The sequence below is a fragment of the Atractosteus spatula genome, chromosome 12, assembly GCF_055471065.1.
Source record: "Atractosteus spatula isolate fAtrSpa1 chromosome 12, fAtrSpa1.hap1, whole genome shotgun sequence".
NCBI classification, from domain to species: domain Eukaryota; kingdom Metazoa; phylum Chordata; class Actinopteri; order Semionotiformes; family Lepisosteidae; genus Atractosteus; species Atractosteus spatula.
Genome location: NC_142717.1, coordinates 40,959,087 through 40,981,491, shown reverse-complemented (window position 1 = coordinate 40,981,491; position 22,405 = coordinate 40,959,087). Strand labels below are relative to the sequence as shown.

At 37.1% G+C, this 22,405-nt stretch overlaps 2 protein-coding genes across 3 annotated transcripts in view; both read left to right on the top strand.

Annotated features, from left to right (window-relative positions):
- The window catches only part of mindy3 (MINDY lysine 48 deubiquitinase 3), a 42,514-nt gene extending 32,980 nt beyond the window's left edge, over positions 1 to 9,534 (top strand). Inside the window, exons 13-15 of the mRNA XM_088928948.1 lie at positions 1,102 to 1,189; positions 3,954 to 4,025; positions 8,607 to 9,534. Of these exons, the coding sequence (XP_088785074.1) occupies positions 1,102 to 1,189; positions 3,954 to 4,025; positions 8,607 to 8,756 (310 nt within the window). The 3' untranslated portion in view covers positions 8,757 to 9,534. The remainder of the gene's footprint in view (positions 1 to 1,101; positions 1,190 to 3,953; positions 4,026 to 8,606) is intronic.
- A 5,935-nt stretch (positions 9,535 to 15,469) lies between these two features.
- The window catches only part of itga8 (integrin, alpha 8), a 68,460-nt gene continuing 61,524 nt past the window's right edge, over positions 15,470 to 22,405 (top strand). For both annotated transcript variants that reach the window (XR_016093868.1, XM_088929674.1), the window contains exons 1-4: positions 15,470 to 15,779; positions 16,309 to 16,442; positions 20,790 to 20,890; positions 21,330 to 21,453. Coding sequence is in view for 1 of the 2 variants with exons in the window: in XM_088929674.1 (XP_088785800.1) it covers positions 15,604 to 15,779; positions 16,309 to 16,442; positions 20,790 to 20,890; positions 21,330 to 21,453 (535 nt within the window). In the remaining variant the exon portion in view is untranslated. The remainder of the gene's footprint in view (positions 15,780 to 16,308; positions 16,443 to 20,789; positions 20,891 to 21,329; positions 21,454 to 22,405) is intronic.

Here is a 22,405-nt window from a genome sequence, read left to right as displayed (position 1 = left end):
ACTTTGCTACTAGTCTATTGCTACTAGTCCTGTCTTTTGTGGAATAAATATGAAATTCTTCAGGTGTAATTGATCCTTGGTGTGAACAGTTGGCAGTCCGCTGTTCTGTGAACCAGTTCAGCAACCTTATGGGTCACCTATGAGCCTATCTTCTTAGGTTTCACACAAGTCCTGAAGAACTGTAAAGTTAATAGATGTGGGAGGGGGTTTAAAGACCTCCTTCAAACAGAGCTCCACTTCAGCTCCAACTGTTAAACTAGACCTTTTTGTTCAAAGCTTCTTAATTTATTTACCAGACGTGATTCTTGTTGTCACCACATGCTTTTTTTAATTTGCAGTGTAAAAGTATATATACAAAAGCAACATAGCCCTTTTTTATTTTTCATATGCTTTGATTTATTAACATTTCTAAATCATATGAAGTTTGATCAGATCTACAGTAAGTTAGATCTGATTGTACTGTATATCCAAGGCTCACCTGCAGCCTTGGTATGTGATCTACTGTCTGACTGTAGCAATCCAATGACATGGTGAGATATTGTTAGATTAATGTGCTGCAAAAGTTTGTAAAGAATTTTATTCCTCTTTTTACTTTGTTCAATACTGATTTGAATACAAATACCATTAAGCTTTCAATGGCACACGCTAACAAGATGAAAAATAAGTTAGTGAAACATTTTTTGTGTATTTGGATAAAATCCAGGATGAATATTGTTCCAAAATGAAATGAAGAGGTAAATGTTTAATACGTTTAATTCAGTAACTGAATAACAGATAATCAGTTTTAAACATTGCTGTATAAATCTCTTAAAATGTAGCTACAGTTATCAGTGGTCTTTACCAAAATCTTTGAATGTGTTTGTGTCTCTAAAAGGAAACTTTGATTTTTATCAGTGTCACTGCATTGAAATAATAAGTGGTTAAGCTTTCAAAAATGGAACTGGGCAGTTGAATTTAGACTCTTAAAAGAGTTCTTAATCATTTGTGCTACACAAATGTTATTATATATACAAAAATAAATGACTTATTTCTTGCAGTTGTTTATTCAGTGTGATAATAAATGATAACCTTTTGTATTTCTATCCCCCCCTCCTTTTCCAGTGTAAACATCATGAAGAATAAATTAGACCCGGAAGGTTTAGGGATCATATTGCTGGGACCGTTCCTACAGGAGTTTTTTCCTGATCAGGTAATATAATTGCTCTTAATTACACAATGTGACTTCATTAATCGACTTTTGTGTTTAGTCAGTCTGATTTTAAGTAAGGTATATTATGAATTATCCTATTGCGTTATTAGGTGCTTAATTGATATAGTTCATTTAAACTTGTACTTTTGTAAGATCAGGTTGGTATACGGAAAAGTGCAGATAAAAAGAAGAGATTCTGCCCATATAGCTTGTTTGGGTTCTATTAACTACTTGATCTGAGGATCTCATCCAGTTGCGCCTTTCAAGTCACCTAATATAGTTGTCCTCAGTATATTCAGTTTGCTGCATTTTGTGTGTAAGAACCCTACTGTTCTTTGTACTCCTACAATAATAAGCCAGTCTCAGGTGTCTTGTTTTCTCCTTATGTGTTACAGGGTCTACTTCAAGTTGTATTTCAAAAAATCAGGAATTGTTACTCCGTTAAAATAATGCAACATTCAGATCCTGTATTTTTTATTAAATTGTTCTTCTGATGTTTTTTCTTCCTTTTGAAAGTTTGCGTAATAATCTATCGTAATAGCTGTTTTATCTTGTGGCTATTTCGAACCTGAGATGGTTGCTGCATTTCAAATTTAGTTTGCAGTTGTTTCTTTGTTGTTAAATTGTTCCAATTTAATGTTCCCCTTCAAATGTGAAATGTTTCCATTACCAATTGCATTAATATACGAATACTATATATGAATGGTATAACTGAGTTATACCATAACTGAGTCTGTATACCAAAGCCGCACAACAAGCCCCCTGAACAGCTGGCTTGGATCTAGACAGGTACAGTAAGTGCCTCTTATCAGCTTCTCTCCTTTACCTTCAATACTCTAGATACATACAGATATATTGTATATTTCCCTACGTACATATTTGCTTGTATTATATATTTAGGGTTGTATAATTTTGGGGGTTTTGCCTAACATTGGCGTTGGAGGCTGGCACGCTCTTACCCTCTCACCCTGGAACCCAAACACCTCTGCAGGCTGTTCTCATCCTTTTTTGCTCCCTGCTGCTGTCTTTCTGTTGTGTTAAATTTACATTATTCCAATGTTGAATTTCATCAGGATTGAAATTTCTTTTCCTTTTGCAGTTTGTTTTTTTGTTTTGTCCCAGTTTCCCCAGGGTCCAACTTCCTGGTGAGGCTTTTCCTAAGGGGTACACAGGCTGCAGCCTCCCAGGATACACCCGATCCATGTGGGCCTTTGAAATATCGTGCTTGTTTTTCTTACCAAACCAAGTTGATCTAAAGCTTTGTCTCTCTAGACTTGCTTTCCTGTTGCCTTTCACTTTTTAAAGATGAATTAGTGAGCTACAGGCGCTGTCTGTAGCCAGGTTGTGCCTCTTTTTCTCAGTAGGCAGGCCAAAGGTTACCATTCTTTGGAACCTGGCCTTCCTGCCCAAGTGCGTTCAGCCGCATTGACCTGTCTGTGTTCTCTAGTTAATGCTTTGGTTTGCGTATCCACTTGGTAATAGGGACATTTTGCATATGAAATAATTAGGTTATGTTGTTGCTGTGCTCCAGGTACCATGATGGTTAAGAAAAAAAGATGAATAGGTCCTCATTGTGTGCAACTAGTAGAGTCCCAGCACAGTGTGCAGGGAGCCTTTTTGAGCAACTTTGGTAAACAGACTCTTAAAAATTAATTAATATTAGTCTGTTTAGTAATATAGCAAAATTCAAATTTCAAGGAGCCAGGAGTATGTCAATAACCCGTTGTTTTTAAGATGAACTGTATATTAATGTATTTATTGTGATGGCTTAGAACAGTATAGTGGACCTACATTTTTATAAGTTTATTTGGAATGTGGCCTGCATATTCAACTTTTATTACCAAAATAACCAAAATATTAAATTGGTGCATATACAACATTTCACACAATCCCAAAGAGGTTATGCATTTCTTATAATAACTATCCTTGTGCTACAAGTGCTTTTATTTAATGCACAGAATTATTTTAATAATCTGAATGTTTTTATATACATGTTCAGATTTTTAATTAATAATCTATTTTCTATTATTTTAAGTTGGCCATGGTTTCCTTGAAGAAAATGTCCTGTTGACAAATTTCCTTCTAGTTGTTTCCCAGAAGGATCCGCCAGAGAGTATAGTTTGCAATTGCCAAATCAGCACAGTGCTTTTTCAAGGTCTTAACACTACAGCCTTTTTTCGTTTCTGTTACGCGTTTTACTAGTTATAAAACATCTGTTATACGGCTTACAAAGTTCAGCTGATGATAGTCTAATGGAAAAATTACTCTGATAATGAATCAGGTCTGTCATGTAATTCAAAAAAGACACCTGGCTAACGTCATGTTCAGTGTTCATCAGTTACAGACACTGCAGTTCATTGAAGATAAACAGACAAAGTAATATTTGGCAGGAAAAGGTTAACGTAGCCTGAAACAATGGTTTTGAAGATCTGCAGAGATCATCATTATTTCACTGCAAATTACAGAAAATATGCTGCATTGATTTAAATAGGATTTAATATACATTTCAGTGAAATATCTCAAAGCACTATTAAATTAAACAGGCTCAGTTTATTTTAATATTCTTTGTTTGCATTCAGGCAATGGTAGAACAATTGCAGTTTGTACATTTCTGGGGCTGAAAGCTGAATTTGAAATTTTAGCAAAGTAATTTGACTATGTTCAGTCTTTGCCAATATGAAATAACTATCTAGAGCCCTTGATTGTTCCAGCTAAGTGGTCCCTCACTGTAGCAATTTTAACAGACTTTCTACTTTAATTTCAGGACTCTGGGATTCCAGACTCATTTCCTGTCTTTCACTACAATGGTCTGAAGCAATCAAACCACAATGAAAAGGTAATAAATAATCATTTTAAATTCCTTTTTGCACCTCTTTCTAATCAACATGTATCTTTTTTGTATTCCCGTTATTCTTTTGAAATCTCTTATATTTGAGCTTTCCCAGTAAAACACTGCGTTTGATTTCATCAAAAGAAAAATGTATTGAATCGGTTTCTTTTTCCACTGTTCTTTCAGTGTGTTCATAATGCTTTTTAACCCTGATCAAGCGCCAAACTCTCCAGCTGTTAGGCGTGGTTTGTTGTTTGCCATGAGGTAAAGAACAGGAAAGTCGAAAAGGAAATCATGAGATTTCAAAGAATTAGAAGACATGTTGACAAAAGAAAGCAAGTGGGGTGGCCGCAGGTGTGGCCATAATTGTGAAACAGGAAGGTGTTGGAGATCCTAAGAGAGTCCAGGAAGAGTATGAGTGGGTGTTGAAGAGAGGTGGCGTGTGAACTGCAGAGTGGTACAGGCAGACAGGTGGCACTGATGGAATGGGGACGGACCTTGAGACGGCAAGTCTCTTGACACAGTCTGCGCCAGATGGGAAAGTCATGCAGAATTATCACAGAAGACCTGACTCCACAGCCTTCAGTATACAAGGATTTATGTTTACTTAGGGAGACAAAGTAGTGAAAAACATCCAAAATACTCCAGGCAACGCTTGGATAGCAATCATGCAGATTCCGTAATCATTTTTGGAGCAGAAGACCATTTGCTGAATTAAATTTACTAAGTTATTATTTTGAAAAATAGTTTCCTTTGAGCACAGCGGTCCATTCATAAGTGGAAGGACAGATTTTGTACAGCTGTACATTTTGTCCTTGATCTTTAGGGGCTCCTAATTACGTTTAAGTACCAATCATGGGTGTCCTGGAAATATCTAGATCTTTATATAAGCCATTCAAATCAGCCCATCTCAGATTATTTACATATATATGTACTGTACACAGAGAAGTTTATAGAATTGAACATTAATCAAAAATTTGCTGGAAACTGTTGTAAAACTGGTTAAAACCATGGTATATTGCCTAGATGACAAATCTTTCCCATCTAAGAAGTACAGGTTCCTGGCATAGTCTTCCTGTGTGCCTCAACTCTGACCTTTTCACAGGAAGCCCAATACTGCTACAGACAGACATTGCTGATCAACTGAAACAAGGAAAGTAATTCATTAGCCTGCAAAACTCATTAGTACTGCAGAGAAGTGTGCCTGCTTTGTTCAGAGATTCCCTGCAACTCCACAGAATCTCTCTAAACCCCACACTGACTTCTTTGGGGGTAAAATCTCAGAGTTCTGGGAATTTGAGCATTCTGTATCCAACAGTTAAAGAATTGTTAGTGCTCTTTGGCCTAGTGACTTATGATTCAGTCAAGTCTTATTTTGAGAGCTGTCTGTTCTTGAAGGTTCTCTTTGCTTCTTAAATCTCTTAGGCTCATAGAAATATTAATTCATTAGTTGAGAATATGCAATATGATGCAGGAGTTTTCAGAATTTGCACTTAATTCTTAAGCAAATGTGGCAAAAACATACATAGACAGCATTGTTTAAAATGTTTTTTAAATCAGCCCACAATATGACTGCTCATCACATAATAGTATGGCAAGTAGTGCTATTAGTATGGTATAGTAGTAAGTGGTACAATAGTATGGTATGCAATATATGGCAAGCCAATGAACCCAGAATACATAACATAATACTGTAGTTGGTTGTTTTGAAGCTGTGAAGATCATGCAAGAGTTTCCTTCTTACACTAAAAAGAAACATATGAATTTTAAATGTTATGTAATTTCTTTGGGAATATTATTAATAATGCACAATAACTTTACCTAATGTAGCTGGTTAGGAAGGATTTGATGAAATGTGTAAAATGATGGGAGTAATGCAGCCTTATTTTTTTTATTATCTTATCTGTTATGTTTTGAAAATGTCATGAATGCCATGAATTGATGTTTATGATTTGTGAGATTATGCTATATCTGACATTTACAAATTAAAGGAACAAGTAATAGGTTTATTCCATGCTGAAAAGAGAAGAAAGAAAACACTTTCCGGCTGTGGAGCCTTCTTCGGGCTCCACATTTGCAAAGTAAACCTCACTTTGTCCAGTCTAATATTTAACATGAATGTTTTTTTCTAAAGTGATTCAGTGTACTCTATGCTTAAATCAGTACTAACACTGGAATTTAAGAAGTGTTCATGCAAAACTCGATAGCATGAACAGTGTAGGACTGTTCCTGCAGAACACAATCTATAATGCAGACTGAATCATTTCAGAAATTTAAATGCTATAGGTTTTGGAAGTAGTGTACTTTTCAAACATGTTTGTAGTCAAACATAAACCGATATCAGTTATAATCCCTTCAAGATTTTTTTTTTCTGTGACTGATGTAAACAGCGATGGGTTAGGTTTTGTAGCTGACAGAAGGAATGTTTCAGGTGGGTAGCTGCGTCAGCATGCGTAGGCTGCAAAGGAACAAGTAAAAGGTTTATTCCATGCTGAAAAAAAGAAGAAAGAAAACACAAAATGTTTCAGCCGTGGAGCCTTCAGCCCTCACACCTGAAGAAGGCTCCATGGCCGAAATGTTTTGTGTTTTCTTTCTTCTTTTTTTCAGCATGGAATAAACCTATTACTTGTTCCTTTGAAGGAATGTTTCTATGAGTTCAGTTCATAATGAAGCCCAAGTATAACTTGGTTAATCTCTACGCTTATATTGTTTGCTGTGGGCTTTCACGGAACCTCAGGGTTGTACATTTGTGGCCAGAAATGTGCATGCCAAATAGGAATGAAGAGGTCGGCAGAAGTTTTATTTGTTTGTCACATTGCACAGATCTGTTGGTGATTAGAATAAAGCTTTGCTTTCTGATGTATACATTTTAACTACAAAGAAAACAATGTAATTAAACATAAAATTGTTAAACTACCTAGAATGACTACCTCTCAGCTGAATAATTTAACTGCAGATATAAGCAGACTTTCATCACGTTCTGGTAATACCAAAATTAAAACATTTAATCTTGAAGTAAGGAAGATGCATTGTAAAAGAAAGGGAGGCTATAAAGAAGTGATTTTGGTCATCATAGTACATCATAAATGTGGAAATCTCATGTGTGGGGGCTGTTTCTGGTCAGCATTACCTCATAGGAGATGGTATAATAGCTTAAGTGTCAGGATATTTTATACCTTCACTCCCTTCCTTCAGGACAAAAAATCCAACAGGGTGCTCATTCATTTTCCAGCACAGTGTCTCTGAATGAACAGACAGAGATTTTTTGTTTTGGTAAAAATAAGTGATATTGGGCTGGATTGTCACTTAATTGTTTGTTTTTGACCTAGTCTAGATGTCTAGGAAGGATTTGATCAAATTTGTAAAATGATGGAGTAATTCAGCCCTATTGTTTTATCTAATTGGTTCTGTTTTTAAAATGTCAAACTCCATGAATTGATGTTTTAAGAAATTATCTGCTGTGTACAGAATACACATGCAAAGCATTCCTCCATCATACTTGTGTAGTATGTAATAAGTTTCCATATTGTGTCATTGTGTGTGACCTCTGCAGCATATCCCCTTTGTTAAAAGAAAGTATTCCTGCAGTTTTGAAAGTCTTGTCAGTGCTGAGTTAATAAAAGGTTACCTGTTTCAGAAACATTGGTTTTAAGGAATGCTAGTTCTTTAAACTGAATACTGTATAAGTCTCTTAAGGACTGTACTGTATTTGTATTTTGAAGGAACAAATAGTTATATAATGTGACATGAAAAATGAATATATGCAACTGGTCCAGCTACTGTGCTTTCCACTAGGGGGAAACATAATACTTGAAGCGGGTGTGTTTCACACACACGTTTTATTTAGAGCAGAGGTCTAAGGAACATTTCTGTGTTGGATAAAGTCCTTTATTGGAGAAACAATTACACAATAAGCCAGTGTTAAGAAAGATTATTAATCTTAATGCTTAATGGCAAAATGCTGATTTGGTTTGTTTTATATTCATGCTACATTATGAAAATGCTACTGAGATTTTATGAATCTCAGTTGTAGTCTGAAAACTACATAATGCTCCATTTATTTTCAAGTCATTTTTCTGTAACCTCAATATCTTCTATGAATTTAAAGTCTGGCTTCTATATTTAGGACAGGTCATGTATACATATAGAAGCAATCTAAGGCCTGCACATGGAAGTAATCATTTGATGATGTCATTGTATGAACCCATGCAGTTAATTGACTCTCATATTGAATGTCTTTTTTGACATTTAGTTTGTCACGTCTCATTTTGATTGCAAGGTCTTCATAAGCAAATCTTTTTCAATATTTTCTGTAATAGCATCTGCATCTTCTTAGCATCTGTTTGCTATATGTTTCTTTTATCTGTTTTACAATATAAAATTTTTCATGAGAAGAATTACGATGACTGAATTTAAACTCCTTTTACACTGAGATGTGGCATTAAATTTCTGTTTCATTTCGGTTTTTCTGGTCCAGATTGAAGCTATCTTTCAATTTTGAGAGCTCTGGGGAAAGAAGAGCCCAAAAATACACCTATGCCTGACACTGAAATCTGAAAATACTGACAGTGTTTATTTGTATTACAGGTCATGTATGTTGAAGGAACATCCTTGATTTTAGGATTTGAAGACCCAATGGTACGCACTGATGACACTCCGATCAAGCGATGCCTTCAGACTAAGTGGCCGTATATTGAATTATTGTGGGCCACAGATCGGTCTCCTTCATTGAATTAATTCTTACCTCTACCAGAATATTCCTTAAAAACACAAATGCTATGAGCAAAATATTTTTCACCTTGTTTTGTTTGTCATTGTCTGTTTCACAAAGAAAAAATAGTGTGTACTTTTACTTTAATTTTCAAAATAAGTAGTTTTACTTTGAAATATTGAATACTAATTCAGATTTTTTTTCTAATTTGTTTTATGCTCACTGAAATGTATTTATTGTCATTGAAAATTAATTTTGTTCATTGCAGTGAGTCTGTTTTGTTTCAATGATTTCATACAGGATTTGTTTACTTAAAAATATTTTTAAAATTTTCTTGAGGGGAAAAGGATTAAAAATAACATTTTCAAACCTAATCAAGCTTTATCAACAGAGCTGAAGTCTATAAATATTACTGCCCTTCTTAAAGCCAAGGTTTTTTGCAGAACAAGAAAATTGTATTGAATAAATGTAATAGAGAATAAATAAAGTTGGCAATGTTTGACAAGTTAAATATAGTATCTTCTTTGGCCTTGGAATCCCGAACTAAGACTATGGTTACCTTCCCAGTTTGTTTTAAAGGTGTAGGAAAATACTTAATACCTTAATACTCAGACACCTAATCATAATTCAAGGTCTGCAATTATATTGCAAATGGTCCTGTCCTCTGTCCAGATTGTTCTGTCTGCCTACTCATATCTATTCATTGTATCTTTACTGCATGGAGAAAAAGATATTGTCGTCAAGACATCTGAACTCATTTATTTTGGTCCAATGGCTTACTCAAAATAAATGGCTTACTCAAAATCTGTCATGGTGTATATTGGGTTTAATGATGATTTTTTAAGCAGTTTGCAGAAAACGTACCTTGACACGCTTTGATCATGATTGATAAATGTATAATGTATATGAAGTGATAATGAGGACAAATAACCCTTTTCATCATTGTTTTGTAAAACGCATCAGTAAAGGTATTTTTCCGTAAGATTCACAAAATGTTTAATTTTGTTGTTATGAAAGAATGAAGTCCTACAATACAGTGCATTATTGTTAAAACTGTCTGTGAGCAAGATAAGGCATTCACCGCTGTTTCTTTATGCTACAAATATTCTAGTAGACCAGTGGCCATGTTTTCCATACAAAGCCAAACCACTTAGCTTTTTTCTGCCTCTCCATCTACTCATTTTTATACTGTTTTTTAAAATATCAATTGAAGATCCATTGTATTACAAAGTATTTATTTTGCTTAATTTATTACTTCTAGATCAAGAGATGCTTTTCATTTTCAATGACTTTCACAAGTCTATTTTTACACCTAGAGCTTTATTCTTTGAAGTGTTTCTTAATTATATAAAATACATACTTCATTTCCAGCTATGGACTTGAAAGATCTATGGGGTCCAGATTCTCACTGGGTATGAAGAAAAGATAACCAAGCAGAATTCCCTAACATTCCTTTAAATAAACATATTTAAAGTGATTTATTTATATTTTAGATCTGTGTCACATGGTTGATATGTTGTATAGTTCTCGCAGAGATGTACTCTATCATTGAATATGAAATGTTCACTGAACATGAGATAGTGCTCTGTAGTTCAATTGATTAATTTGATTAATTAAAAAAACATACAGCTGTTTAAGCATCTTGTCCAAATGAACAATTGTCTTAGAAAATCAATACAATTACACCAAATAGTCATCATGAGTTAATGAAGACCAGACAGCAGCTGATAGCACTCACAGAAAAAAAGGTACTGTACTATTGCTTTATCACAATCACATCAAATGAAAAAAGGCTAGTTTTTAAATGCCTTTGCCATTTATTCATAAGACAAAAGCATTTAATGGGCGGACAGTTCCTTACAGTGATAAAATTCTGATATTTACAGAGCACATCGTTTCTCATGTGGTTCATATATGGAGGATATTGTTACTGCCAGTTGTTATGTAAAGTACTGTAGTTTACTCCAGCAAAGCAAGTGTTGTTAAAACACTTCATGCTAGTTATAGGGCTTCAATAAATTTACTTTTGGCACAAGATCATACACGTACCACTCATTACTGTCTTCTTTATGCAATTTAGATCAAAAGAATTAATGTAACACTTAGCAATGTGTAGAATGTTAATGTATTACACCTTAAACTCTAATTGAGTAAAATATGTCCTAAAAAGGGTATCAAATTTATAGGGCCCCTGTGCAAATTTGGAGATGGTCCAGTTGATTATTAATACGAAACAGATTCACAGGTACGTTAAATATATTATTCCCATATGATGGTAGTATTTCATCATATACTGTAGGCTCTGGTGCTATGGAGTCACTCAGAGACTTGATTGCAACTACCGTGAAAAAAATGGAATTAGCTAGTTTATGAAAAAAACAGCATTGTCAGCTGTAATTCTGTTGGACCTTTCAAACAAAACTGGAAATGGCAAGTTAGTAGCAACTCAGAGTGCCAAAAGCTGCAGCACTTAAAAAAAATATTAAGTCCAAATACTTAACTTTGAAGAAAAATACATATTAAAATAACAGGTCATACCATTAAAAAAACACCTTATAGCTCAGAATGGGTTACTTGCTTTTCTGAGTAATTCATTCTGGTAAATAACAAATAGATTTGATGAAACATTTATTGAAAATAAGAAAATCATAAAGATTATCTTTCTTTGAAGGAAATTTCCCAACTGGAAATTCAAGTCAGTTTTGGATACTTTTCTTAAATGACTTAAATATGTAATTTTATTTTACAAGGCAGTGAAAGGCTGTATTTTTTTTAAGAACTGAAACCATAAAATTAGTTCAACATCTGCCCAGAAGATGCTCTTCACAGGATCATGAGCTAGCTGAATGATGTTTTGTTATGCTTTTCAAGGGCCCTTTTAATTTTATAAATCTGGTGATTGATATGGAGTAGAAGTAGTATCTTGGAATAGATCAAGCCTTCTAAAGCAAAAAACAGTTATTTGCTGCTAAATGAACGTGAAGCATAAACTCTGTGACTGAAGAGATGTGGAATGGAATTAATTAAGTCTTAATTTAATAAGGCTACTAAGAGGAAATGGTTGATATGTACTTCAGTCTGTGTGCTTTTACATGGCATGGTTCCTGTGATGTGGAATCGCCAATAACATTAGGCCTATATCCTCTACATATTATTGAAATGGATATAGGACAGATGCTTATTAGGTCTTCCCTTATTTTTATTGGGAACTTTTCACTAAAAAAAAAATTGATTTCATCCTTGGCGTTCCAGTATGCTCCTGCTTTCCACTAGCAAATCCTGTGTGAGAGAAACTTCTTGAGCCTGTGTCTTGGCAGTTAGGCTCCTGTCTCATTCCCTCTGTTCTAACGGAGTCGCGTTCCGCAGGCATCGAAAAGAGGAAAATAGTGTAGAGACCGAGCTGCACTCAGTACCGGTAGCTCCCACTTTCAGAAGATCTGGGGGATGTTTTGGTCAGGAAAGGGGTTGGAAGTCAACCCAAGCTCTCTTTGTCTGCCATTGAGCAAGCGTTTTCAGTTGGCAAGGAGGCTTGCAAAACTTGATTTTGAAATAGCAACCCAAGTGAAAACTGTTACACACCATCGGAGAAGATTGAAGTGCTCAATACACGCCGAGCTTGATTATAATCTTGTCAGGCAGGCCAGATTAGCAGTTTAGGGCAATGATTTCCAGTTGTCCAGATTCTTACTGGTCTCACTTTAAATTCAATCTAGTCCCTTTTGTTGCTCTGCTATTATTTTCTAAGCTTGAAGGTTGTTTTGCCTTGACTATATACTGTCAGTATTCTCCAATATATTAGATAACCCTTCCTATTTCTCCTTAGAGCTCTTGCATGGCAGGATGGAGCACATCAAATGCAAGAGACACTTCAAGCCAGAATCAAATTGCCTACATTGTGTTCCTTGTGGTCCTTGTGTTAAAAAACTGATAGGTCTAATGCACAATATAAGGATAATATATGAAACTCATAAAACTCTTTTAGTAAAAGTCATTTTGAACTTTCAAGTCATTAACTGTTTATACATACTTTCATTGTTTTAAACATGCAGCGCTTTATTTTTGTGTAATGTGCTGTACTGTTTTATTCCAAGCTGAGGCCTTTTCTGAAATACTTGGCACACACACTCAACAGCACTGCATGAAGTCTCCATCTAACATAAACCAAAGTGACTGAGTTGCAAACACATATCGGAGTTTCTTTATTACATCCTGATTGCAAACTTGATGTTTTTGATTCCTAATATAGTAACAGTCCAGTTACGTAAAACGAGCCAAAAAGAACAGGCTTAGTGAGTATCAAAATAAAAGGGCAAACTTAATTACACAAAAAAAGCTGCATGGAATCAAATAACAGCTCAGAAATCAAATTCACTGTGGTGTAACAAAACAATCCCTCCCCAAATAGTTTTATCCCACGGGTAGGTGTGAGTGATAGGATAAGATGGCACATTGGCCTCAACTACTATGGCCAGAGTTCATTGAAATAAACTCTACAATGCGTCTTTCAGAGATCAGGGCCCCACAGAAAACTGATTCAGCATAGAGAGGTGTGAATTAAGGGTATAAATATTAATTCTCTATTCTTCGATCACAACACTACATTAGATTGAACTGTCTTATGATTTTTCACTCCAACTAATTGCATATACAGTCTAATAGTGGTGTCTCTTTTTGTTTAACACTGCCTGGTGCAGCTAGTCTAGAGTTAGGTGATATAGTGAACCCCTGATCACCTACAGGTACATTTAAATCTAGCATTTAGATCTGATTTACAGGAGAACTGTACACAACTTGAATTATGTTCTGTTCCAGAAAAGCTTGAGTCTTAAGTTGCATCAAAAAAAGGTGATGTTGAGCAGCACGTAACACAACAGCTGTTGTTTTGAAATACTGGTGTTACACAACTGTAACGAGAGCCGGTCCAGGCTCCCATGAAGTGTAGTTCGGGACCCTGTGCATGATGGTGAGCTGGTGCTCGGGGGGCGTGGTCAAGGTGAACAAGTCTAAGGAGTCCAGAGAGGAAATCCAGGGCAAAGTCCAAGGTCCAGAGCCGGGTGATCCATCCGAGACGAAACCGAGCCAGGAATAGCGAGAGCGCCCGGGTTAAATAAGGAGGGGCAGGACTGGGTGAAAGTAATCAGGTAAAATACGAAAGAGCCGGAGCGCCCTTAAGAGGAGGGATTACGATCGTGACAACAACTCCCCCAAGAGATGGCAGCCCACACCATTATAGATGGTCCTGCTCTGTGGTCTCTTTCTACAGTGCCCCTGTGTTGTCTCCATGCTCTCATTTTTGAGCGTTGAGCCTGTCCACAATTGAAGGCGTCACAGGGGAGTGTTGCTCACTTCAGCAGAGCTTGTCGACAATGTTGAGATAAACATCCTTCCATCCATCCATTGTCTGACCGCTTCATCCCATTCAGGGTGACAGGGGAGCCAGAGCCTATCCCAGCAAGCAACTGGTGTAAGGCAGGGTACACCCTGGACAGGACGCCAGTCCATCGCAGGGCACACACGGACACCAATTAGCCTACCAACATATCTTTGGACTGAGGGTGGAAACCGGAGCACCTGGAGGAAATGCGAACTAGGGCAGAACATGTAAACTCGACGCAGATAGCACCCCAGGAACTGAAGCCAGGGCTCCAGCAATGCAAAGCAGCAATGCCAATAACTCGCCACCATGCCAGCCTGAGTTAAACATGAACCAGAATAATGAATTATTTGCAATTATGCAGCACTTCTCATCCCAAAGGATTCTAAAGCAATTTACACACAAGAGTGAACCCACTTCATTCTCTATCTGCATTACGCGCAGTAGCCATTATGAGTAATTTCATTGTACAGCCGATCTGGAGAAGTGAGAAATTGTCCCACCAATTGAATTAGGTAAAAACTTTTAAGGAGGACCAGATGGTGCCAAACTCAGTATGAAATTTAGCCGAGACACGGAGGATAACCCTCCTACTCTGACGGACAGCGCCACGGGATCTTTAATGACCAAGTGTTCAGGGCATCACTTTAATGTTTTATCCAAAGGACCTTCCCATCTTAAAATTGTGTCCTTTCCTTTAAAAACATTGCAGATCTGTTTCTGTTAATGCATGACCTGTATCATACACGTTATTATGCCACAGAAAGTTGCAATCCCGATGATTATTACAAGAAATATCCGTGCTCTAAATATCAGTGTGCTCTATGATTTAAAGCTCTTACCTATAAAGTTTACTCTGAAGTTGACTTTGCCAAAAAATACTCCCATTGCGTTTTGAGAAAATGCATCATATCATGTGGCGCTCTGGGTGTAAAAATGTCTGAGTGTCGCACGGCGTCGGGCTCTACTTTTCAGTTGTCTTGTTTAGTCTACAAAAGCTCTATACGCGCCTAGAACATTTGGTTTTTTTATTCGTTTAAACGCAACTTTATTATAGAATAGTCTCGTTCAGGAATACTAAACGGAGGGTGGTTTCTCAAGGAGAAAAGGAAATGCATCCGCTTTTTGTTTAATTAATCCTTTGATGTAAGGAAATGGGTATTTTATTCTCAATAACGCCCAAGAAAAGTAAAATTAGCGTAAACTCGTTTGCCTTAAAAGGGTTTGTCTGGCTGACGTCTGTTGTGTTGTGATGTTGTCTGTAGCTGTCTGATGGAAGGGGTTTTAATGCTTGTCTGCCGAGTCAGTTACAGAAGAGGAGGCGGTGAGAGAGTGTTGTGCAGAGTCAATGAATGGAGTAAGCAAATCTTCGGAAACTTCATTCTTGATAAGAGCCTGCAGCCTGTGAGGTGCCGCGGAATAACCTACTGCAGTTCACCTCTGCTAGGAATTTTATTTAATTTCTTGGATTAATATAGACGACACCTGGTGCCGTAGCTATGGTTTTCTTTTCTCCTTGGGTGTTATTTTGTTTGGCTTCCTATTTTTGTCCTGTTTTAATCGGAGTTGCTGCTTTTAATCTGGATGTTGAAAAACCGACCGTTTACAGTGGTCCTGAAGGTAGTTATTTCGGATATTCGGTGGACTTCCACCGACCTGCCTCGGACAAAAACACGTAAGTTTAATTATGACCTGAAAACTATACTTCTATAATCGTGCAGTTTTAATTAAATTTAATTCATTCATACACGAAACAATATTATTAGTATTTTGAGTTATGAAAGCTTTCAAGTATGTTAATTTTGTAATAAACACTTACAATGGCCATTATTGTTCATTTCGCAGGGAATAACTGGTATATTTGTAGTCTGAGCACAACTGAGTGTAGTTTTTGTAAAAGTGTTGTTGCATGGTTTCTGATGCGAAATGCCTTTCGATAGCAAATTAAGCATTACAGTCCAAATGTGTGGGACGTTTGTTTAGTATTCCTCTCACGCACGCAAATGAAGGGGATATATTCACATTTCTAATTAGCTAAATAAACCCGGGCATCCCTGGTTATTACTATACAGTATATACTGCTGTTTATCCCTCCGTCCTAACATGCTTCAGAGTGAATTTAAAAACATGCCATTCATTTGCTGATCGGGGTTCTCGTTTGTGCAATTCACTTCCATGTTTCTTGATGTCCATCGCAATTCCAGAATGAGTGTCCTGGTTGGGGCTCCAAAAGCCAACACGTCCCAGCCAGGAATAGTGGAAGGAGGAGCCGTGTATTACTGTCCCTGGCCGCCTGCGGAGTCCGCTCAGTGCGCGCAGGTCCCCTTTGATACCACCAGTAAGTAGCGCGCGTACTCGTACAAGACAGCCTCACGGTCACAGGTATCAGCGCGGCGCCGTTCACAATCACTTTGTCAACAACACGTACTCATTTTTCTGGTGTCTTACAATTTAAAAATACATTGCAATTGTTAGTCTGGCTTTGCATACAGTGTTGTCTTTAACTGAGACTTAACTTGGATTGTTACCGAGGATGGATGAAGAGATGGAAAACACAGAGCCTAAATACTATAGGAATCAGTCGTTTGTTCACAGTGTTGCTGTGTATGTGTAATGCTTTAACGTAGAGGTCGGTTTCTTGGTGAAACAACGTGAGTAGAAGTGTCGCCTATTAAAATGCCAAGGTAATACGGCTTTTAATCTAAGCGACTGAATCACCTTCTCCCCGCTTCCACACTTTAGTTTAATGAGACATCTCCGCCCTGGGGGACCTGACTCCACAGAGCGCAGTATTTAAAAAAATACCAAGATACGAAATAGGCAAGGTATATATTGTTTGTCCTCTACAGATATAGAAAAGTGTACGATTACATATTCATTATCCAAACCCATATCCAGTCAATGGTTAAACCTCATGCATGTGGTTCGTTTGAACTTTCAGGAGCAACGTAATTTCCATATGTTGCTCTCGAACTCCAGTAATTTCACCCTCATGGATATTCTGGCACGATCCTAAAGTCTGTACAAGTAATATGTCAGGGGCGGCTTGCCAGTTTGCTTTTATGTACTTCAGTGCTGCACGTCTTTGACAGTGTAAAAATAGTCTTCAACAGCTACTGTTATTACCGATATTTTTGAAAGTTAACTTGCATTTCGTGCATTTTTCCAAAAGCAATTGGATTGCAGTGTAACATGATCACAAATTAAAATTTGATTTAATCCTTAGCTGCAAACGTTTTAAAAAGTACTATAAAAGCTTTTGGTTGTCCACGTATTAGAAACTTGACATGAATACACTTAGGTGATGTTAAAGTACTTTAATATGCGTGATTTACGATAAAAGCTGCTGGATAGCTGTCAATCGTATTATTTTACACACTGTGCTCTCCAACCTTTAATTCTGTTCAGAACTGTGCTGTAATTCCAGGACAAAATCCAGACTGGTATTCTGAGTGTTCACTTGGGGTACGTCCTAGCGGAATATTTGACTGTAATGTTGTCAGGTTTAAATTAGGTAACGTCTTCTGTCAAGTAACTAATTTCATTTTATGGCAGCACTTAACATTGGGTAAGAAAGAACAAGGCTTTTTTAAATGGGATAGGAAGATAATCGATTTTCACATTTATTTTGGTGTGTTGGTAAAAAAATAATGTAGTTAAATAGTCGCCATTAAGTTTGGGATCCACGTGTCCTACAAACACAACAAAAGGACTTTCCCTTGTTTTCCTTCTGGAAAGGAAATATTCCCCAAAGCTGTCACTGCAGTGAAGACATGGCCGTGATATGGAATTTGTGCAGCTTTCCTAGCCATCATACTTGATCACGTCAGGCCAGCGCATACTGGTGTTGTAAAGCTCAGATACTGTATGGTATTTTAAAGAAGATTTTTTTTTGTCTCAGTTTGAAGAGAAACATCTCATTGCCAGGTGCTCTCTGTGGCGTAGGTAGCGGCTCGCCGTTGGCCCAGGTGATATCTTTAGCAGCGCTCCAGCATGTCTGCTGTGGAGCGTGTGAAGGAAGTGACATTAAAAGGGTCTTTGGGGTTTAATGGCTTGCGATGCAGACGGAAGCTCATGCCGGGGCAGCAGTGGAGCAGGCTGGGGGGCAGGGCGATGAAGGCTGGGGAGGTGGGGGGGGTTGAGCAGTGAACACGTGGGAAATCAGTTTACTTCAGAGGCTTAGGGGGTGAATTAAGGGGATGTCTGCTTTTTATTAGATCTTGAAATTCATCATAATTGGGCTGTGCTTTTCCCCAGATGGTCCCTCTCCCTAGGCTGCAGTCTCCACAGTGGCCTTGCTGTATTTACATGCCTCTTAATGAGGATTGGCACTCCTCTCTATTGGCTAATATTTCCAAAGCCAAGACAGTTCATATCTTAAAAGAGATCAACCTCTGTACTCCACTGGCACCAGCTGAGACTTATGCCCATTCTTGTTTCAGTCTTGTAGTGGAACTGCTGGTCCAAAGACAAAAAATAACTTCTTGTACTTCAGAGGAATAACATACTTCAATAAGTAAACAATATTTATACATTTCACATAGTTTATACTTGAAATTCACCAGACAAAATATATGCAGTACATAAACGATGAGCTACTCTTATAAAAGGAGAGAAATATAATATCTATGCAAGTTATGTATAATTGCTCAAATAATTACAGTTAAATGATTTATGCATGGTACATACTGTATTTAATAGCAGTGGAATAATAGTAGTTCGAATCGATTCTGTCATGCAAGATGCTTGATAGACAGGATATTTTCTCATACAGTAAGAGTGGTTATTTGCTTTGATTAGTGCTGGAACGATTAGTCATAAACACTGTATGGTCCAGGTCTCCCCATGAACCACTCGCAAAGCTAGAAAGGGTTCAAATGTTGTGTGAGTTCTTAAGCCACAGTGAATGAGATTTAAGGGTCAATGAGTGAGTTCTGAGGTTTGACAAGTGAAATTGTCCATAGCTTACAAGAATCTATCTTACCTACTGTAGTATTGTGTAAATAACATGATAACATGAGATATCATAGGAGCAGCAGAATATAATAACCATACATCAGTTGGATTTGCATGAATGTTGATTTATTGGGTGAAAATCAAATAATTAACGGTATCTTTACATTAGCCCTCCTTCCTCTGTGGAGGATATGGTGTGTGTACCTGTTAACTCTTTTTCATCACTGCACATGAGGAGTTCATGGAAATCACTCAGCAGCACTCAGAGTAATTCTAACAGAGAGGGAAGCGAGCAGAACCAGTAAGCTCATACACAAGTTCAACCGGCTGACAGCCACTGTTAACCCAGATCACCCCATTATTAAGAAAACATAGTTTTGTTCTGATAACACTCACATTCAGTCACTCAATTATGCCATTTCTATTTTAGCATGTATGTATTAAATTGAGTAAATGCATGAGATGCATGACATTGTAGTGCCAGCGAGTGGGAGGCCCAAAATGTGCGAGTTATGGCAGCTATGTCCGTGAGGAAATGAATGTTTCCTTCAGGGATTACAAATTAGAATGCTGCCATTCCAATCCCGTTGAAAATGGGACACTTTAAATACTCATTACACTATTAATCTAGCTAGAATTTCATGATGTAGAGTTATTAAGCACACCTTTTTCATCTCCTCTACTACTTTTCTGACATGCACATACAGTAGATGAAAAGAATGATCTCAGAAGAGACTGGAGACTGAGAGGTTTTGTGAGGTGTGGTCTGTGTACTGTAGGTTTCTATTGGATGATAGCTCTGACTTACCAACAGTGTATGGCACACTGATAAATGCACACTATATAGGAAATAGCCAGGATGCATTCCAATAACACTTTATAGTTTACAGCCACATTGGCCTGTGACTTTTATAATTCATGTTATTCACATGCAGCACGCAGACTGTTAATTAAAAAAATCCTGTTGGTTTAAGGAGGGTTCAGGGTTATGTCTACATGTGTTGCTTAATCATGGATCCCATTATTTAAAAAAAAGTGCAAAAGTTGGAGGTGAATAGTTATATTTTACCCTTTCCACTTCCACTGTAGGGACAGAATTTAAACCGCTAAGAATATCAATCCTTCCAGTCTCTTCACCTCAGATATACAGTGTAAATGTAACACAGACTCTGCTTTGGAGCTGAAAACATCAAGTAATTTGTACAAATTACTCAAGCCATTATATGATTGTTTTAAGATAGGGATTTTACTGTAATAGATATAATGGTCTGGAGGTCTATTAAGTGGATGTGGAAAAGACCTTGATATCACACATTTTTGTTGTTTGCATTCTTTGGGCAGTCTAAGTACCCCTGCTGCAGGGATATTGATTTTTGACTTTCATTTCATGGGTTATTGAAGGTCTTTTAAAATTAACTCCTATTTACAATACGCAAAGCAAAGAGATACTAAATTCTTTAACTTTCTAAACTAGAGCTTCCTGCCTCGTGGGTTATATAAAATATTACTGCAATAGTGTGCCTGCTACCAGAAGCATTTCAAGCAAAGTTTTTTTTTAATATATACTGTAGAAACATCCAATATACTGTACAGTGCACATTCTGTGAAGATATGTTTTCCGATAAGATCACAGTACTCTTGAGAATTCTGCTTTATGTATACTACAAAAATGTGTTTTTGGCATTTTTCTGTACTCAGTAATTTACATTTTGTTTCCCCTTAATTTAAGATAACAGAATGATCAGAGTGAATGGCACCAGGCAACCAGTGGAGTACAAATCCAATCAGTGGTTTGGAGCTACAGTCAGAACCCATAGAGGAAAAGTAGTGGTAGGTTTATTGCAAATTTATTTTAAAGGTATTTTTTCAGGTCTCCGGGGAAAAGACCACTTCATCATGGCTTTTGTAAAGAACAAGTAACTGTTTTTGTTGGCACGTTTAACTGGCATGAAGGGATTTCTATGAAAGGCACTGTGCACATATGGAATGCACTTTAAACTCGATTGTGCTCTCGTGGCCAACACTTTAGGACAAGGCTTAACACAGCCACACTGCCTGAAGACCCCGACCTCACAGCTAGGACCAAGTGATGCTCAGTGATTACGTACAGGGGAAGGAATAGGCCACGTGTTTTATTTGTACACGAAGCCTTGTCTAAATACTGAACTTCAGTTTCAATTCAATTTTTAAAATACAGCACTGAATATCCTGCTAGAGTGATGGTGATTTATGGCTCTGCACATAAATACTTCTGGTATTTTAAACACAGGCCTGTGCTCCGCTGTACCACTGGAGGACTCTGAAGCTGGCTCGTGAGAAGGACCCAGTGGGAACATGCTATGTTGCTGTCCAGAACTTCAGTGCTTTTGCTGAGTATTCCCCATGCCGTACGAGTAAGCTCTCTTTTAATTCTGCTTTTCTCCACTGTTGGTAACTAACAAACCGTAGAATTCAGACTGTGTCACAATTACACAGTGGACCATGAACAGGCGTAGACAGGACGTCAGCACTGCAGCCTTAGAGCTGCTGTTCTGTATTGTCCCCTTTCTCTGGGGCTCTGCAATGAGCTAACATCTCATCCAGGGGTTGGCACCATGCAGAATACTGTAGTTATTTGTAAATGCTCTTATTCTTATTCTTATTCTTATTCTTATTCTCAATAGCAATATTGATTGATGTAGAGCATCAACATGCAGAACGTTTTTTAGTATTTGTTTTTTATTAAATTATTGTCTAGGATATACTACAGTGCAAGAAAAACCTATAAGCCTTCTTCATGTGAAGCAACGTGTTTTGCGTCAGTATATCATGCACATAATCTGTGGTTCTGTTGGACAAAAGTGTTGCTTTCATGCACTACAGTAAATATGTATGTGTGTACTGTTTGCAGATTCTGGACAGTTTTCACTTACATGTGCATGCCGGTTACAGTTTCTTGTTTCTGACCATGGTAACAACATCTTGCATTTGTTAGAAGCTTTTCATTTTACAACACATACAGTAACATGTACAGATGAGTATGCTTTACAATGTGTACATCTTATTTTCCACTTATTTAAATGTACATTTAAGGATCAGATGATAAACTGTATGTGAGGTAAATAAATTACCATTTGGGAACTGCAAGTCTGATGCCCTAGAATGACTTCAGGTAACACTACCCTTGTGGGCAGAACTCACTATTCCTCCTCATTCAATTATGCTCTTTGCAAATTATTACAAGACATAAGGACTTTAGCTTTATTTAAGTCTGAAGCTAAGTCTCTTGTTAAATAAGAGAACTTATGTTAATGTGTAACTAACACCAGAATTATAGCTGTAACATTTGGGTCTGTCTAGAGATGT